Below are 20118 nucleotides of genomic sequence, written 5' to 3'. Positions count from 1 at the left end.
AACCATAGCCTTGACCAGATGGACATTTGTTAGCAAAGTAATGTCTCTGCTTTTGAATATGCTCTCTAGGTTGGTCATAACTTTCCTTCCAAGGAGTAAGTGTCTTTTAATTTCATGGCTGCAATCACCATTTGCAGTGATTTTGGAGCCCCCCAAAAATAAAGTCAGCCACTGTTTCCACTGTTTCCCCATCTATTTCCCATTAAGTGATGGGGCCAGTTGCCATGATCTTCATTTTCTGAATGTTGAGCTTTAAGCCAACTTTTTCACTCTCCTCTTTCACTTTCATCAAGAGGCTTTTGAGTTCCTCTTCACTTTCTGCCATAAGAGTGGTGTCATCTGCATATCTGAGGTTATTGATATTTCTCCCAGCAATCTTGATTCCAGCTTGTGCTTCTTCCAGCCCAGCGTTTCCTATGATGTACTGTGCATATAAGTTAAATAAGCAGCATGAGGATATACAGCCTTAACGTACTCCTTTTCCTATTTGGAACCAGTCTGTTGTTCCATGTCCAGTTCTAACTGTTGCTTCCTGACCTGCATATAGGTTTCTCAAGAGGCAGATCAGATGGTCTGGTATTCCCATCTCTTTCAGAATTTTCCACAGTTTATTGTGATCCACACAGTCAAAGGCTTTGGCATAGTCAATAAAGCAGAAATAGATGCTTTTCTGGAACTCTCTTGCTTTTTCCATGATCCAGCGGATATTGGCAATTTGATATCTGGTTCCTCTGCTTTTTCTAAAATCAGCTTGAACATCTGGAAATTCACGGTTCACGTATTGCTGAAGCCTGGCTTGAAGAATTTTGAGCATTACTTTACTAGCATGTGAGAAGAGTGCAATTGTGCCATAGTTTGAGAAGTGCGCCAGGCTGTGATGGCGCAGGAACAGCGGAGAGGAGCTACCCCAGGTCCGAGGTCAGGGGCGGCGGCCGAGAGGAGCTACCCCATGTCCAAGAAGCGGCGGCTGCATGGGTGCAAGGGGCAGAGAGGAGCTACTCCATGTTCAAGGTCAGGAGGGGCGGCCATGAGGAGATACCCCTCATCCAAGGTAAGGAGCAGTGGCTGCGCTTTGCTGGAGCAGCCGTGAAGAGATACCCCACGTCCAGGGTAAGAGAAACCCAAGTAAGATGGTAGGTGTTGCGAGAGGGCATCAGAGAGCAGACACACTGAAACCATAATCACAGAAAACTAACCAATCTGATCACATGGACCACAGGCTTGTCTAACTCAATGAAACTAAGCAAAGACTTAGTTATTAATATAAGTCAACATATGCTCCAAAGATTTTATATAGAAACTAATCTACGTTCTTTAAATGGTAAAAACTGTATTTTTAAGGAAATCACCTCCTTCATGAAATTTCTAAAGAGATGTGGATGCAGTCATAAAAAGACAATTGTGCCCTTCTCCAATATCAATTTTGAATAAAGCAGTGTTTCCCCAAGCTTAGTTCTTAGGAATGACTCATTGTATCTTTCATGTCTTTACACAGGCGACATTGGGACTGTTCAGAAGAGAAATCTAGTAAATTATTTAGAGGGTAGATGCTTACTAGGTGCAACTAGAATCCTTCAAACAGAAAGATCTTTGCTAACACACCCACGAGCTGTGATCCCCTGGGATACCACCCAACACTGTCATAACACTGATCTATAGCAGTGTTTTGCTGGCATTCTAGTAGAACAGGACACAGCTAGGACTTCCCAAACGTTCCCAAGTATAAAACAATAATAAGCCCATCAACAAAAATTTTACAAAGAATAACATCTCCACATATCACTCACATTTATGATCTTTGACTTAGAGCTTTTTGAAAATACAGCCAAAGTCTAGCAGTAAATTTCCTGAGATTGTTTCATTATATAGCTATGGGGTTAAATGACATGGATTGGTAAAGCCCTCGTGTAAGGGAGGACCCTGATGAAATCTTATTTCTGTCAGCAGCTAGCAGGAACACTGGACTGTGTTAACAAACTGCTCTGTGCCTCATACTTCTCATCTGAAATTGCAGGCTAATATTACTACTCATCTAATATGGTGAAAATTAAAGGGAAAGGGCTAATATATTAAGTTTTTATACACATTGCTAACATTATTAATGTTATTCAAAATGGAAAAATGTTCAGTGACATTTCTGAAATATTTTATTGGGGTATTATTTTAATTTAAATGTTTAACATTTTAACTAAGATTATAAGTTTCCATGAACTATAGAAGAATATTGCTTTTGAGGAAGAAACTTACATAAGGGATAACGCCTCTTGAAAAAAAATATATATTTTATTTTTCCAGAGAAATATGATTCTAAGAACTTGATAAAACTATCTGTACTGTTACCTAAGTGCTGACAAACAGATGCCATTGAATGATTTCATCATACGATGACAAGTTCAGTTCAGTTCAGTCGCTCAGTCGTGTCCGACTCTTTGCGACCCCATGAATCGCAGCACGCCAGGCCTCCCTGTCCATCACAAACTCCTGGAGTTCACTCAGACTCACGTCCATCGAGTCAGTGATGCCATCCAGACATCTCATCCTCTGTCGTACCCTTCTCCTCCTGCCCCCAATCCCTCCCAGCATCAGAGTCTTTTCCAATGATTCAACTCTTCACATCAGGTGGCCAAACTACTGGAGTTTCAGCTTTAGCATCATTCCTTCCAAAGAAATCCCAGGGCTGATCTCCTTCAGAATGGACTGGTTGGATCTCCTTGTAGTCCAAGGGACTCTCAAGAGTCTTTTCCAACACCACAGTTCAAAAGCATCAAATCTTTGGTGCTCAGCCTTCTTCACAGTCCAACTGTCATATCCATACATGACCACAGGAAAAACCATAGCCTTGACTAGACGAACTTTTGTTGGTAAAGTAATGTCTCTGCTTTTGAATATGCTATCTAGGTTGGTCATAACTTTCCTTCCAAGAAGTAAGCGTCTTTTAATTTCATGGCTGCAGTCACCATCTGCAGTGATTTGGGAGCCCAAAAAAATAAAGTCTGACACTGTTTCCACAGTTTCCCCATCTATTTCCCATGAAGTGATGGGACCAGATGCCATGATCTTCATTTTCTGAATGTTGAGCTTTAAGCCAACTTTTTCACTCTCCACTTTCACTTTCATCAAGAGGCTTTTTAGTTCCTCTTCACTTTCTGCCATAAGGGTGGTGTCATCTGCATATCTGACATTATTGATATTTCTCCTGGCAATCTTGATTCCAGCTTGTGTTTCTTCCAGCCCAGCCTTTCTCATGATGTACTCTGCATATAAGTTAAATAAGCAGTGTGACAATATACAGCCTTAACGTACTCCTTTTCCTATTTGGAACCAGTCTGTTGTTCTATGTCCAGTTCTAACTGTTGCTTCCTTACCTGCATACAGATTTCTCAAGAGGCAGATTAGGTGGTCTGGTATTCCCATCTCTTTCAGAATTTTCCACAGGTGATTGTGATCCTCACAGTCAAAGGCTTTGACATAGTCAAGAAAGCAGAAATAGATGTTTTTCTGGAACTCTCTTGCTTTTTCCATGATCCAGCTGATGTTGGCAATTTGATCTCTGGTTCCTCTGCCTTTTCTAAAACCAGCTTGAACATCAGGAAGTTCACAGTTCACATATTGCTGAAGCCTGGTTTGGAGAATTTTGAGCATTACTTTACTAGAGTGTGAGATGAGTGCAATTGTGTGGTAGTTTGAGCATTCTTTGGCATTGCCTTTCTTTGGGATTGGAATGAAAATGGACCTTTTCCAGTCCTGTGGCCACTGCTGAGTTTTCCAAATTTGCTGGCATATTGAGTGCAGCACTTTCACAGCATCATCTTTCAGGGTTTAGAATAGCTCAACTGGAATTCCATCACCTCCACTAGCTTTGTTCGTAGTGATGCTTTCTAAGGCCCACTTGACTTCACATTCCAGGATGTCTGCCTTTAGGTCAGTGATCACACCATCGTGATTATATGGGTCATGAAGATCTTTTTTGTACAGTTCTGTGTATTCTTGCCATCTCTTCTTAATATCTTCTGTTTCTGTTAGGTCCATACCATTTCTGTCCTTTATCGAGCCCATCTTTGCATGAAATGATCCCTTGGTATCTCTGATTTTCTTGAAGAGATCTCTAGTCTTTCCCATTCTGTTGTTTTCCTCTATTTCTTTGCATTGATTGCTGAAGAAGGCTTTCTTATCTCTTCTTGCTATTCTTTGGAACTCTGCATTCAGATGCTTATATCTTTCCTTTTCTCCTTTGCTTTTTGCTTCTCTTCTTTTCACAGCTATTTGTAAGGCCTCCCCAGACAGCCATTTTGCTTTTTTGCATTTCTTTTCCATGGGGATGGTCTTGATCCCTGTCTCCTGTACAATGTCATGAACCTCAGTCCATAGTTCATCAGGCACTCTATCTATCAGATCTGGGCCCTTAAATCTATTTCTCACTTCCACTGTATAATCATAAGGGATTTGATTTAGGTCATACCTGAATGGTCTAGTGGTTTTCCCTACTTTCTTCAATTTAAGTCTGAATTTGGCAATAAGGAATTCAAGCTCTAGTCTAAATAATCCCATTTGGTAAATTAAAATAAATTACTTAAAAATCTATACCATCTGGGAAAATATTCATTACAGTATATCTATAATAGTAAAACTAAATCATAAGTGACCAAATAATACATATTGGCTCAATGTCATTTATAGCTGTGAGCCTTGATAATATTATGAAAACTAACAATAAGAAAAAAAGTTCAGTGATCTAACACTAATGATATTTAGCAATATAAAAATATGTATTTAGAACATCAAGAAAGAAATATGTACTATGTCACTACAATGGTAAAATTATAAGTAAATCATTGTCTTGACACTTTAATGAATGCTACTAAAATAGTGTTCCTAACAATAGAAATATTGGTAAAATTATAGAACTATTAGAACTATTCTGTAATTGAACTTGCAAGAATTTAAACGAGAGATAGAATGCCATACAAATAGGAAGTGGATTTCTTACATTCTCTGATATTTTTTAAAAATAAATTTATTTTATTTATTTATTTATTTATTTTTTAGGTTTTTTAAGTTTTATTTAAATAACCTCCAGTGAGAACAGAGTGGGCCAAATACCACCCCTTCCTTTTAATATCTGACCAAGACAGAGTAAGCATAGCCTGCCGGGCGCTCGTGTGAGGGCTGGGAACCTCTCAGTGAAGGCGGCTGCAACCTCGGCCCCGGCCAGCGGCTGGGGAGGCATACACTGTTGAGCGAGGGTTTTTGATGGTCTCATCGACAGACACAATGAGGTACGCGGCCTCGGAGGCGGCAGTCGGGGCGTTGATCCGCACCATTGCTGGCTGCCACACAGAGGCCTCAAAGTTGTCAGCAATGTCCTCAGTGTTGCTGTCCACCCCATACCACATGCCGCCCTGGGCGTGCCAAGCCCGGAGCTTGTTGAGGATGTTTGTGGCATCAAAGCCAGCATTGTCACAGAGCTGGCGTGGAACAATTTCCAAGGCCTTGGCATAGGCCCCAATCAGGAGCTGCTGTTTTCCTGGAATGGTTCTTGAGTAATCTCGCAGGTACTTGGAGAGCTCCGTCTCGATGGCGCTACCACCAGCCACCACTGAATCATTCTTGATGGCCCTCCTGACAATCATGATGGCGTCGTGCAGGGACTGCTCTGTCTCCTCCATAAATTGCTCTGCACCACCATGGAGGATGATAGTGCATGTCTTGGCCTTGGAGCAGCCAGTGAAGAAATTGTACCTTTCGCCTCTGATCTGAGTCTCTTCAAAGACCTGGCAGCGGCCCAGAACATCTGATGACAGCGTGTTCACACTGGTCTGGATGGAGCCTGCACAAGCCATCACTGTCCTCTTCAGATCCTCCTCTGGCACCCGGCCAGCACAGAACATGTTGCTAACAAAAATAAATTTAATTGTCATAATTCAAACAGTGTCATATAATTTTTTTAAACTTCTTTATATTTTTAGGTCAATTAATTATTGGCAGAAACATCTTTTTGTCAGTCTCCGAGCCATTAGAGTTAAGGAGATAGAAAGGAATGATAGTGATTCTCTTGACTTCTGTTGATTTACCCCTGTTGAAGCAGACAGAATTTTCTTTTAGGTATTAAAAAAAAAAAAAGACTGATTCACAACAAACAAACACTCATACTCTCTCAAAATAAAGTCCAATAAAAGCAATAAAACAAACCACATAAGCCACTATGAACCAAGGAAGACCCATATCCTTGTTGCTGATTTCTTTTTTTTCTTTCATCTTTGTCCTTTTGTGAGGATATAGCTTTCTGGGTACAAAATTTAGTCTTTATTTTCAAGTGATTTCCTGTTAATTGAAGGAATCATTCCAAATCAAGTTGTTTTATTTTTTTTCTGTACTACACTTACACAGGGAATAATTTCAGGGGAGTGTTGGAGCTGGCTTGTACTGACTTGCTAGAGTCAAATACTAAATTTTCAGGAATTTTGAAAACTGATTGTTAAAGCATTGGTGGCTGAAACTAGCTGTTGTGAGAGAATTTCCACCACAGTTCCCAGATGGTTATGAATCCACCTACCAGTCCAGGAGATGCAGGTTCAATCCCTGGGTTGAGAAGATCCCCTTGAGTAGGATCCACTTTAGTATTCTTGCCTGGAAAATTCCATGGACAGCGGAGCCGGGAGGGCTACAGTCCATAAGGTCACAAACAGTCAAACACAACTGAGCATGCACACACATAAACAGTCATCAAACCTACCAATCAGAACCTTGTTTTTCCCCCTTCTGGTGGTCTTTAGACATTTACCAGTACTGCATTGGCTAGAATTTGCTTCCATTTAAGATTTTTATGAGTGTATCATTTAACTGGACCCATCCTATGTATGAAAAACTCCATCAAGCACATCCCTGGAGTGGAGTCTGCACAGAGAGTGGTCTGCACTCCAACCTACCAGCAACACTGTGCAGTGTGGCTACTTTCTTCCCCATGAAAATACTGACTTCCTGGAAGGAACATTCTTCCCTGGAAATTTCTTTACAGCAATTGTGAGCTTTCTGCAGAGATGAAGAAATAATGAAATATAAGAAATTATTGTGACAAAATTAAAGTAGGGCTATCTGTTAGCCTAACCATCAAAAATCTATCCACCTTGCTTCTACAACACATATTCAGTAAAAATTATTTTTCTTGAGGATGCCAATGACATCTTGGATTACCAAAAAATACCTTCTAAATATCCAGAGAAAGAAGAAATCATGTTAAAGGCCATTTTACTATTTTCTGCATTTTATTTTATATTTTCACAAATCATTTATCCATAGATAGCATGATATATATTAAAATTCTATTAATCACAGATAATTGGTTATATTGGATAAAGGAAAATTTATTCTTTCAACACATACAATTATAAATTACTACCTAGAAAAATGAAGATAATGATAGTTTTCCTGTCTTTATTTTTGTTACAAGATGATGGGAGAATAATAAATTATGCTTGAGCCTTCTTTGGTGTAATATTGCCTTTCAAAGGTAATGATTTCCACCAGGTAAGTAGTAGAAGTGACTAAACTGATTTCAACACTTTCTTAATTCCTGGAAAAAGTTATAAACTAATACACACACACCACTCAGGAGCTGGTAATATGTGTTACTTGTTAGCAAGACTATTTTAGGACTGCTGCTGCTAAGTCGCTTCAGTTGTGCCCAACTCTGTGCAATCCCATAGATGGCAGCCCACCAGGCTCCCCCATCTCTGGGATTCTCCAGGCAAGAACACTGGAGTGGGTTGCCATTTCCTTCTCCAATGCATGAAAGTGAAAATGAAGTCACTCAGTCGTGTCTGACCCTCAGTGACCCCATGGACTGCAGCCTTCCAGGCTCCTCCATCCATGGGATTTTCCAGGCAAGAGTACTGGAGTGGGGTGCCATTGCCTTAGATCACATAAAATGTTAAGATTTATCTTCCCATCAGTTTGTGGTAGGAGTCACTTAATTTGATTGTAAAATAGAGTCAGATCAGATCAGATCAGATCAGTTGCTCAGTTGTGTCTGACTCTCTGCGACCCCATGAATTGCAACACGCCAGGCCTCCCTGTCCATCACCAACTCCTGGAGTTTACTCAGACTCATGGTCCATTGAGTCAGTGATGCCATCCAGCCATCTCATCCTCTGTCGTCCCCTTCTCCTCTTGCCCCCAGTCCCTCCCAGCATCAGAGTCTTTTCCAATGAGTCAACTCTTCGCATCAGGTGGCCAAATACTGGAGTTTCAGCTTCAGCATCAGTCCTTCCAAAGAAATCCCAGGGCTGATCTCCTTCAGAATGGACCGGTTGGATCTCCTTGCAGTCCAAGGGACTCTCAAGAGTCTTCTCCAACACCACAGTTCAAAAGCATCAATTCTTCGGCACTCAGCCTTCTTCACAGTACAACTCTCACATCCATACATGACCACAGGAAAAACCATAGCCTTGACTAGACGAACCTTTGTTGGCAAAGTAATGTCTCTGCTTTTGAATATGCTAAGGTACTTGAATCCCCAAGTAATAAATACTTATAAAGGCCTGGCAATCCCTTACAAGAAAGTATTGACAATTATTTATTTTGTCATGGCAAAGGATACTCTGTAACTGGTGTAGCTAAACAAAAAACCATGAGCATTTTATTGTTATTATTTATTCACCTAAAAATACATAAGATTACAAAGAATCATTTTCTCACCACTGAAGTTATAACTCTGGTTTTATAAAAGGATCAGTGTAACAGTAGCAGACTCAGCTTAAATTCTACTATAATTTTTGACTAAGATTTTAAAAAAGCAGCCCCTGATATTTGTGAAATGATCTGACTCTCACAGCTAAACTGTGTTGATAGAGATTTTAAATGAAAGAGGTTTAAAATGTCTAAAGATATAAAATGAACAATTGAACCATAAGACAGAAGTGGGAGATAATGAAAGGACCAACTAAAAATCCTGAAAGTAAAAATATAGTCATTGAAACAAAAATGACAACAGATAGCTTGTAGATAGACCACACATAGTTAAAGAGAGGAGTAGGGTCTAAATTAGGTTGATAGGAAGAAATTACCAGAATGCCACACATTCTGGTAGAATATGATATATGAAAAGATATAGATATATGAAAAGATATATAGACATCTTTCCATAGATATATGAAAAGATATTAAAAATGTCCATCAGCAGATGAATGGGATAAAAAAGCTGTGGTACATATACACAGTGGAGTATTACTCAGCCATTAAAAAGAATACATTTGAATCAGTTCTAATGAGGTGGGTGAAACTGGAGCCTATTATACAGAGTGAAGTAAGCCAGAAAGAAAAACACCAATACAGTATCAGTTCAGTTCAGTTCAGTCGTTCAGTTGTATCCGACTCTCTGCGACCCCATGAATCGCAGCACACCAGGCCTCCCTGTCCATCACCAACTCCCAGAGTTCACTCAGACTCATGTCCATCGAGTCAGTGATGCCATCCAGCCATCTCATCCTCTGTCATCCCCTTCTCCTCCTGCCCCAATCCCTCCCAGCATCAGAGTCTTTTCCAATGAGTCAACTCTTCGCATGAGGTGGCCAAAGTACTGGAGTTTCAGCTTTAGCATCATTCCTTCCAAAGAAATCCCAGGGCTGATATCCTTCAGAATGGACCAATACAGTATACTAACGCATATATATGGAATTTAGAAAGATGGTAATGATAACCCTGTATGCGAGACAGCAAAAGAGACACAGATGTATAGAACAGTCTTTTGGACTCTGTGGGAGAGGGAGAGGGTGGGATGATTTAGGAGAATGGCATTGAAACATGGATAATATCATATAAGAAACGAATCACCTGTTCAGGTTCGATGCAGGATACAGGATGCTTGGGGCTGGTGCACTGGGATGACCCAGAGGGATGGTATGGGGAGGGAGGTGGGAGGGGGGTTCAGGATGGGGAACACGTGTACACCTGTGGTGGATTCATGTTGATGTATGGCAAAACCAATACAATATTGTAAATTGGCCTTCAATTAAAATAAATAAATTTAAAAATAAATAAAATCATAAAAAATTTTGAATATTAGAAAAATATTAAATCAAAAACCCTTAATATTTCTCTAAAAGAAATTTCAAATAAAATAAAATAGTATTTGAGAATTTTTCAGAACTGAACAAAAATATGACTCAAGTTGGAAAAAGAATGTATATTATCTCATTTCACTCTCACAACTATTTGAATTGAGAATTATTTCTGATGAAGAAAATAAGCACAGAGAAGATAAATAAGTTGGTTAAATCCATTCAGTGACCAGGAGTGGACTGGTCACCAGGGTTTCCAGACTCTGTTCCCTCTCTTGGGCATCTACCCCCAGATCAATGCCTCCTGGTGCCCTGGATCTAGTTAGAAGACTCTCCACCTTCATGACTATCTGTTTTCTATGGATAGATCAAATAAACTCTAGAGACAGTGTTTGAAAAGATAGACAAGACTGAGCATCCATCTAGGCAAATAAAAAGCCAACAGCATAAACAAAACCATTTCACTAAAGAGTAATTAAGTGCTTTTAGCTAGAAAAGGGTCCATTTGGGGCAATACTAGGTTGTTTGAATTTGACTTTGTACAAGGACATGAACTACTTCCTCACCATGTCATAAGTTCCAGGAGTCAAAGTCATGTCTTCTTCATTTTGTTTTCACTACAGCATCAATAAAGTACCACACAAAGGAGATACCCTTCTTAGATGTGTGATGAGTTTGAGAACTAGAGCACCGAAATTTAGGGAATGGAAACAGAAAAGGGAGCCAAAGAAGAAGATAGAAGATTTCAAAGAGATAGAAGGATAATATAGCATTGGGGAAGTTAAAAGAAAGTCTAAAAAAGAAATAGTATTCAATGCCCAATGTCTACGAGAGGAAAAAAATGATCAAAGATCTCTAAAAGACTTTTAAGTATAGTAACCAAGAGATAGAAAATGAACTCCGTATATTTACCATCAAGTAAAAGGAGGGAAACCAGGTACAATACATAATATCTGTCTGCTACAAATTTACAGTCCCACTAGGAAGATAAGAAATAATCAAATGCAGTAAGAGATATAAGTCCAATTTCTACAATTTCAATTTCTTTGTTGTTTATGTAAAATTAACTCTACTAACTTACAAAAACAAACAGAAAAATAAGAATCTAATTTAGAAAATAGTTTGAAATAGTTGAAGATAATCAACACTAGAAAAATGGAATGTTATAAGCAGTTCATATTGTATATTATAGTTAACTAAAATAGTAAACTTTTACTATTACATAATCTTCTTAGATTTGAAAATGCATAACCTTAGAATCTACTTATTACCTGAAAAATAGAAATAACACCCACAGTGGTCATTTTAGAAATAGCATTTTTCTCTCCTTAAAGAAGAATAAACTTCAGGAGAGTGTTATTGCTTATTATCTTAGAAGTTTGGATTTTAGAGCACATGCCCCTTAAAAAATATTTTTTTTCTCTAAGACTTATAGGAAAGCTACTTTTTCCTTTTTTTGAAAGACAGAATCGGGCTTTGCTCATAATATTATCATTCCAATTTATTCCTTGCAAAATTAACATTGAATAGTTTTATATACCGGGAATAGGAAATGGCAACCCACTCCAGTATTCTTGCCTGCAAATTCCATGGACAGAGGAGCATGGCAGGCTACAGTTCATGGGGGTCACAAAAGAGTCAGACACAACTGAGCAACTGAGCACACACGTACACAGTTTTATACACAGTTGACCCTTGAGCAATATGAGTTTGAACTGCATGTGACCACATATGCATAAATTTTATTTAAAAGTAAATACTACAGTACAACACATTCTGAGGTTGGTTGAACTATTAGAGGCGGAACCACAGAAACAGAGAAACCATGGATATGGAGAGCCAACTGTAAAGATAGGCAGAGTTTTGATTGTGGGAAGGGTCCCCAGCACTAATCCATGCATTTCTCAAGGGTCAAGTGTATTTGTAAATATAAGGTATACACACAGGATGCAAACCCGCCTAGGCTCAGTCCACAGTGAGTAGGAAGAACTTACCTTCTGAGGCCAGAGTAAGAAAACACTAAGTAGTCTGCCAACCTTTTCAATCTGGGCCAAGACAGAAAAGCAAACCAAGAAATATGTATAATTGACATTAGTGAGAAAGTTTCTAATTAACTTCGCAGCAAGGCCCACGAGTTCCATCAGCAAAAGCTTCTTACAAATTAAATGCTTACCCTGCCCCATGCTTTCTTCCTTTAAAATCAAAACTCTCAAGAGAGGAACAGCTGACATCTACATTTAAATCCAATAGAACAACAGAAAATGAATCAGCTTGCTTTTACAGAGAAAAGTAACTGCAATCTAATGTTTACAAATATATCAAATGATCAACTGACTTTTTTCTGAATTTTTCACTTCCCTCAATTAAGGTTTTTGTTTTGATGTTATTATTTTTTTTTTCCTTTTTAAACCAAAGTTGTCATGTTAAATAGAAACTTGTGAGGATCAAAAACTTCAAATTTGTGTAGAACCTGGTCTTAGCTGTAATCGTAGGGCATCAGTCGGTCAGCAGCTACTAGAAACACTTTCCCAATATGTATGTATGTGTGGGCTTCACAATCCCCAGTGTCATTCTGTTACAGATCCCTGGGTCAGAACCACTTGTGTAAATTAGTTAGCAACTACCCGCATGGCCGATAAATATATCAATGAGTCCATCAACAACTTGGTTAACTGTTTGGATTCTCAAAAACTTACTTTTTCATGTGAATACTATGGATTAGATGTCAGGGTATATCTTCACCCCTTCTCTGGAACTGCTGTGTTTCACCCACATTTTCACAGTCTCCAGTCATTTCCATGTTAAAAACAAAAAGGGATCCTGAATCCTACTGGTTCCTCCAGCTATCCTTCTCTCTCTCTCTTTCATTTTTCCTTTGCAGCAAGTCTTCAGAAGGTTGCCTGTTCCTATTTTTCTTTTTTTTTTTTTTTTTTTTTTCCTTTTTTAAAATTGTTATTTTAATTGGAGGCTAATTACTTTACAATATTGTAGTGGTTTTTGCCATATATTAATATGAATCACCCATGGGTATACATGTGTTCCCCATCCTGAACCCCCCTCCCACCTCCCTCCCCATCCCATCCTTCAGGGCCATCCCAATGCACCAGCCCTGAGCACCCTGTCTCATGCATCAAACCTGGACTGGCGATCTGTTTCACATATGATAATGTACATGTTTCAATGCTATTCTCTCAAATCATCTGTTCCTATTTTTCACTCCTCAAGCCATTTAAAAATGGTCTCTGACTTCATAGCTTCAGCATTTACCAACATTTGTTCATTCTCTTTGAGGATCTTGGGCTTCCCTGGTGGCGGCTCAGTGGTAAAGAATCTGCTTGCAATGTAAGAGAAAATGCAAGAGATTCAGGTTTGATCCCTGGGTTGGGAAGATCCCCTGGAGGAGGGCATAGCAACCCACTCCAGGACTCTTGCCTGGAGAATCCGATTGATAGAGGAGCCTGGCAGTCTGCAGTCCATAGAGTGGCAAAGAGTCAGACACAACTGAAGCAACTTAGCACAAGTGCATAGTGGATCTGAGGGTGGCCAAGTGGAAAATTCAAAGATAATACAGAAGGCGATGCAGTGAGTGCTAGTTACTGCATTTAGGGCAGCCCTTTCTATGGAGCAGGATCTAGGGTTTGAGAGGCTAGGTTGGTAACAAGGAAACAGGTGCATAGAAAGACCTGTTGGTATAAACCTCTATAATATTTCTAATTACTTTGCTGATTTTTTTCTCTTCTAGGTCCCAGGTATTGGTCACATGTTGTTTTAAGCTTGATGGAGTTATCCCAGCATTGACAAAGAATACTTGAACTAAAACGAGGCCCTGTAGAGTGACAGCTCTCTCTTTATCTGCGTACTGATATTTAGTGCCCAGATAGACAACCTTTGTTCCACCATTGATTTTTATTTCAGAAGACAGAGAGCAAATTTAAGCTATGAGGGAAGGGAGTGTGGACAGAGTCAGAGGCTGAATCCTTTTAGGAAAGATTTGAACACACAGCTAAACACCTGGCAAGGGCAGAAATAATAACAAAGATAAACTCTATTTCAATATACAAAAAAATTCCTTCATGTTGGGTTGAAGACAATTTGCTAACTGGAACTATAAATCTACCTCACCTGTTGATGTTCTATGACTCCAGAAAATTCTTTCTCTACTTTGTGAGCCAGTTTCTACACATATAGGAAAGCAATAAGATTAACTCTGTCCTTCTAGAGTAGTTGGAAAGCTAAATGAGGTAATATTTCAAAAGTGTGAAGACTCTCCTTAGAAGAAAATTATTATATTAATCTAAGGTATAAATGCAATTATAGGAATAAATTTCTTGTAATGAATTGACCTTAGAAGAGTATCCAGGTCTTACAAAAGGGTGTGGCATTGCTGATGTGGGGCTCTGGAGTAGGAAATGGCAACCAACTCCAGTATTCTTGCCTTGAAAATCCCCATGGAGAGCCTTGATGGCTACAATCCATGGGGTCACAGAGTCCAACATGACTGAACATGCATGCAATGCAACGACGAGCGGCTAGTAAGAAAAAAAGTGGGGGGGGGGGGAACCAGAGCAATTTTCTGACAGCATTTTATTCATCAAATTAGCTTAGTTCAGTTCAGTTCAGTTGCTCAGTCATGTCCAACTCTTTGTGACCCCATGGACTGCAGCATGCCAGCCTCCCTGTCCATCACCAACTCCTGGAGCTTACCCAAACTTATGTCCATTGAGTCAGTGATGCCATCCAACCATCTCATCCTCTGTTATCCCCTTCTCCTCCCACCTTCAATCTTTCCCAGCATCAGGGTCTTTTCAAATGAGTCAGTTCTTTTCATCAGGTGGCCAAAGTATTGGACTTTCAGCTTCAGCATCAGTCCTTCCAATGGATATTCAGAACTGACTTCCTTTAGGATGGACTGGTTGGATCTTCTTGCAGTCCAAGGGACTCTCAAGAGTCTTGTCCAACACCACAGTTCAACAGCATCAGTTCTTCAGCACTCAGCTTTCTTTATAGTCCAACTCTCACATTCATACATGACCACAGGAAAAACCATAGCCTTGACTACACAGACCTTTGTTGACGAAGTAATTGTCTCTGCTTTTTAATATGCTGTCTAGGTTGGTCATAACTTTTCTTCTAAGAAGCAAGTGTCTTTTAATTTCATGGCTGCAGTCACCATCTGCAGTGATTTTTGAGACCAAAAAAATAAAGTCTGTCACTGTTTCCACTGTTTCCCCATCTATTTCCCATGAAGTGATGGGAGCAAATGCCATGATCTTAGTTTTGCAAATATTGGAGTTTTAAGCCAACTTTTTCCACTCTCCTCTTTCACTTTCATCAAGAGGCTCTTTTGTAAATCTAGAAATAGACACGTATATAGATGAATATGTAGATTTATATGAGCATAATTAGCATCTTTTTAGGTACATAGTACTGTGCCAGGTGTTGTGGGATATTTAAAAAATAGTTACTGTTTTCCATCCTCTACAATCAGAAAACTTTCTGTAACTTTAGTGGAAACGTGTTTTCTTTCTCCCATGAAATGGATCAATGATCCCCCATCTGCCTTAGAATAAGGTGCCACGTGGTCTCACCCTCGTTTATCTCCCCGGTCACTTCTCTCTGGTCTTCCTCACTCACAACGACACAGAGTCCTCTCAAGAAGTCACACGGTGCTCCATACATCCTGCTCTGTTGAGAAGCCACCAATACCTTCTGCCCTTTGAACGAACTTCTGCAAATTTTCACTTGTCCTGTCTTCTCTAACCTCTCTGTAAGTTCCAGCTTAGATGTCACTTCTTTTGGAATATTTGCATTGTCCTTTCTCTCACCTCCATTAAGTTTTTGCTCAGAAGTCCCAATTCTCCATCACTCCAGACCGGTGCACTGTGTATGACTTCCTGTATTTATCCACAGTGCTATTCATCACTATATAAACAGTATAAATGAGTGTATATATATATATATATATATATATATATATATATATATACTAATTAGTACAATTAGTATTCTTTTATTTTATTTTATTTTTAAACCCCAAACACTGTATTAGTTTTGCCAAACATCAAAGCAAATCCGCCACAGTTATACATGTGCTCCCCATCCTGAACCCACCTCCCTCCTCCCTCCCCACACCATCCCTCTAGGTCGTCCCAGTGCACCAGCCCCAAGCATCCAGTATCGTGCATTGAACCTGGACTGGCAACTCGTTTCATACATGATTTTACACATGTTTCAATGCCATTCTCCCAAATCTTCCCACCCTCTCCCTCTCCCACAGAGTCCCTAAGACTGTTCTATACATCAGTGTCTCTTTTACTGTCTTGTACACAGGGTTATTGTTACCATCTTTCTAAATTCCATATATATGCATTAGTATACTGTATTGGTGTTTTTCTTTCTGGCTTACTTCACTCTGTATAATAGGCTCCAGTTTCATCCACCTCATTAGAACTGATTCAAATGTGTTCTTTTTAATGGCTGAGTAGTACTCCATTGTGTATATGTACCACCAATTTCTTATCCATTCATCTGCTGATGGACATCTAGGTTGCTTCCATGTCCTGGCTATTATAAGCAGTCCTGCAATGAACATTGGGGTACATGTGTCTCTTTCCCTTCTGGTTTCCTCAGTGTGTATGCCCAGCAGTGGGATTGCTGGATCATAAGGCAGTTCTATTTCCAGTTTTTTAAGGAATCTCCACACTGTTCTCCATAGTGGCTGTACTAGTTTGCATTCCCACCAACAGTGGAAGAGGGTTCCCTTTTCTCCAAACCCTCTCCAGCATTTATTGCTTGTAGACTTTTGGATCGCAGCCATTCTGACTGGTGTGAAATGGTACCTCATAGTGGTTTTGATTTGCATTTCTCTGATAATGAGTGATGTTGAGCATTTTTTCATGTGTTTGTTAGCCATCTGTATGTCTTCTTTGGAGAAATGTCTATTTAGTTCTTTGGCCCATTTTTTGATTGGGTCATTTATTTTTCTGCAGTTGAGCTGTAGGACTTGCTTGTATATTCTCGAGATTAGTTGTTTGTCAGTTGCTTCATTTGCTATTATTTTCTCCCATTCTGAAGGCTGCCTTTTCACCTTGCTAATAGTTTCCTTTGATGTGCAGAAGTTTTTAAGTTTAATTAGGTCCCATTTGTTTATTTTTGCTTTTATTTCCAATATTCTGGGAGGTGGGTCATAGAGGATCCTGCTGAGAGTGTTTTGCCTATGTTCTCCTCTAGGAGTTTTATAGTTTCTGGTCTTACGTTGAGATCTTTAATCCATTTTGAGTTTATTTTTGTGTATGGTGTTAGAAAGTGTTCTAGTTTCATTCTTTTACAAGTGGTTGACCAGATTTCCCAGCACCACTTGTTAAAGAGATTGTCTTTAATCCATTGTATATTCTTGCCTCCTTTGTCAAAGATAAGATGTCCATATGTGCGTGGATTTATCTCTGGGCTTTCTATTTTGTTCCATTGATCTATATTTCTGTCTTTGTGCCAGTACCATACTGCCTTGATAACTGTGGCTTTGTAATAGAGCCTGAAGTCAGGTAGGTTGATTCCTCCAGTTCCATTCTTCTTTCTCAAGATCACTTTGGCTAGTCGAGGTTTTTTGTATTTCCATACAAATTGTGAAATTATTTGTTCTAGCTCTGTGAAGAATACTGTTGGTAGCTTGATAGGGATTGCATTGAACCTATAGATTGCTTTGGGTAGTATACTCATTTTCACTATATTGATTCTCCCAATCGATGAACATGGTATATTTCTCCATCTGTTAGTGTCCTCTTTGGTTTCTTTCACCAGTGTTTTATAGTTTTCTATATATAGGTCTTTAGTTTCTTTAGGTAGATATATTCCTAAGTATTTTTTTCTTTCCGTTGCAATGGTGAATGGAATTGTTTCCTTAATTTCTCTTTCTGTTTTCTCATTATTAGTGTATAGGAATGCAAGGGATTTCTGTGTGTTGATTTTATATCCTGCAACTTTACTATAGTCATTGATTAGTTCTAGTAATTTTCTGGTGGAGTCTTTAGGGTTTTCTATGTAGAGGGTCATGTCATCTGCAAACAGTGAGAGTTTTACTTCTTCTTTTCCAATTTGGATTCCTTTTATTTCTTTTTCTGCTCTGATTGCTGTGGCCAAAACTTCCAAAACTATGTTGAATAGTAACAGTGAAAGTGGGCACCCTTGTCTTGTTCCTGACTTTAGAGGAAATGCTTTCAATTTTTCACCATTGAGGATAATGTTTGCTGTGGTTTTGTCATATATAGCTTTTATTATGTTGAGGTATGTTCCTTCTATTCCTGCTTTCTGGAGAGTTTTTATCATAAATGGATGTTAAATTTTGTCAAAGGCTTTCTCTGCATCTATTGAGATAATCATATGGTTTTTATTTTTCAATTTGTTAATGTGGTGTATTACATTGATTGATTTGTGGATATTGAAGAATCCTTGCATCCCTGGGATAAAGCCCACTTGGTCATGGTGTATGATCTTTTTAATGTGTTGTTGGATTCTGATTGCTAGAATTTTGTTAAGGATTTTTGCATCTATGTTCATCAGTGATATTGGCCTGTAGTTTTCTTTTTTTGTGGCATCTTTGTCAGGTTTTGGTATTAGGGTGATGGTGGCCTCATAGAATGAGTTTGGAAGTTTACCTTCCTCTGCAATTTTCTGGAAGAGTTTAAGCAGGATAGGTGTTAGCTCTTCTCTAAATTTTTGGTAGAATTCAGCTGTGAAGCCGTCTGGACCTGGGCTTTTGTTTGCTGGAAGATTTTTGATTACAGTTTCAACTTCCGTGCTTGTGATGGGTCTGTTAAGATTTTCTATTTCTTCCTGGTCCATTTTTGGAAAGTTGTACTTTTCTAAGAATTTGTCCATTTCTTCCACGTTGTCCATTTTATTGGCATATAATTGTTGATAGTAGTCTCTTATGATCCTTTGTATTTCTGTGTTGTCTGTTGTGATCTCTCCATTTTCATTTCTGATTTTATTGATTTGATTTTTCTCCCTTTGTTTCTTGATGAGTCTGGCTAATGGTTTGTCAATTTTATTTATCCTTTCAAAGAACCAGCTTTTGGCTTTGTTGATTTTTGCTATGGTCTCTTTTGTTTCTTTTGAATTTATTTCTGCTCTAATTTTTAAGATTTCTTTCCTTCTACTAACCCTGGTGTTCTTCATTTCTTCCTTTTCTAGTTGCTTTAGGTGTAGAGTTAGGTTATTTATTTGACTTTTTTCTTGTTTCTTGAGGTATGCCTGTATTGCTATGAACTTTCCCCTTAGGACTGCTTTTACAGTGTCCCACAGGTTGTTGTGTTTTCATTTTCATTCGTTTCTATGCAAATTTTGATTTTTTTTTATTTCTTCTGTGATTTGTTGGTTATTCAGCAGCGTGTTGTTCAGCCTCCATATGTTGGAATTTTTAATAGTTTTTCTCCTGTAATTGAGATCTAATCTTACTGCATTGTGGTCGGAAAAGATGCTTGGAATGATTTCAATTTTTTTGAATTTACCAAGGCTAGATTTATGGCCCAGGATGTGATATATCCTGGAGAAGGTTCCCTGTGCGCTTGAGAAAAAGGTGAAATTCATTGTTTTGGGATGAAATGTCCTATAGATATCAATTAGGTCTAACTGGTCTATTGTATCATTTTTTGTGTTTCCTTGTTAATTTTCTGTTTAGTTGATCTATCCATAGGTGTGAGTGGGGTATTAAAGTCTCCAACTATTATTGTGTTATTGTTAATTTCTCCTTTCATAATTGTTAGTGTTTGTCTTACATATTGTGGTGCTCCCGTGTTGGGTGCATATATATTTATAATTGTTATATCTTCTTCTTGGATTGATCCTTTGATCATTATGTAGTAACCACCTTTGTCTCTTTTCACAGCCTTTGTTTTAAAGTCTATTTTATCTGATATAAGTATTGCTATTCCTGCTTTCTTTTGGTCCCTATTTGCATGGAAAATCTTTTTCCAGCCCTTCACTTTCAGTCTGTATGTGTCCCCCGTTTTGAGGTGGGTCTCTTGTAGACAACATATGTAGGGGTCTTGTTTTTGTATCCATTCAG

General features: G+C 38.8%; 1 protein-coding gene across 1 annotated transcript in view; it reads right to left on the bottom strand.

Moving 5' to 3' along the window:
- Window positions 1–5066: 5066 nt before the first annotated feature.
- Window positions 5067–20118, bottom strand: part of LOC129636112 (T-complex protein 1 subunit eta-like) — a 33745-nt gene continuing 18693 nt past the window's right edge. Inside the window, exons 2-4 of the mRNA XM_055559382.1 lie at window positions 12050–12100; window positions 6554–6661; window positions 5067–5892 (exon numbers count right to left, since the gene is read on the bottom strand). Coding sequence (XP_055415357.1) covers window positions 5178–5888 — 711 coding nt within the window. The 5' untranslated portion in view covers window positions 5889–5892; window positions 6554–6661; window positions 12050–12100 and the 3' untranslated portion in view covers window positions 5067–5177. The remainder of the gene's footprint in view (window positions 5893–6553; window positions 6662–12049; window positions 12101–20118) is intronic.

The sequence above is a fragment of the Bubalus kerabau genome, chromosome 21 (assembly GCF_029407905.1).
Source record: "Bubalus kerabau isolate K-KA32 ecotype Philippines breed swamp buffalo chromosome 21, PCC_UOA_SB_1v2, whole genome shotgun sequence".
Taxonomy (NCBI): Eukaryota; Metazoa; Chordata; class Mammalia; order Artiodactyla; family Bovidae; genus Bubalus; species Bubalus kerabau.
Note: the sequence above shows the minus strand (reverse complement) of the source record. Positions and strands in the feature narration are given on the sequence as shown.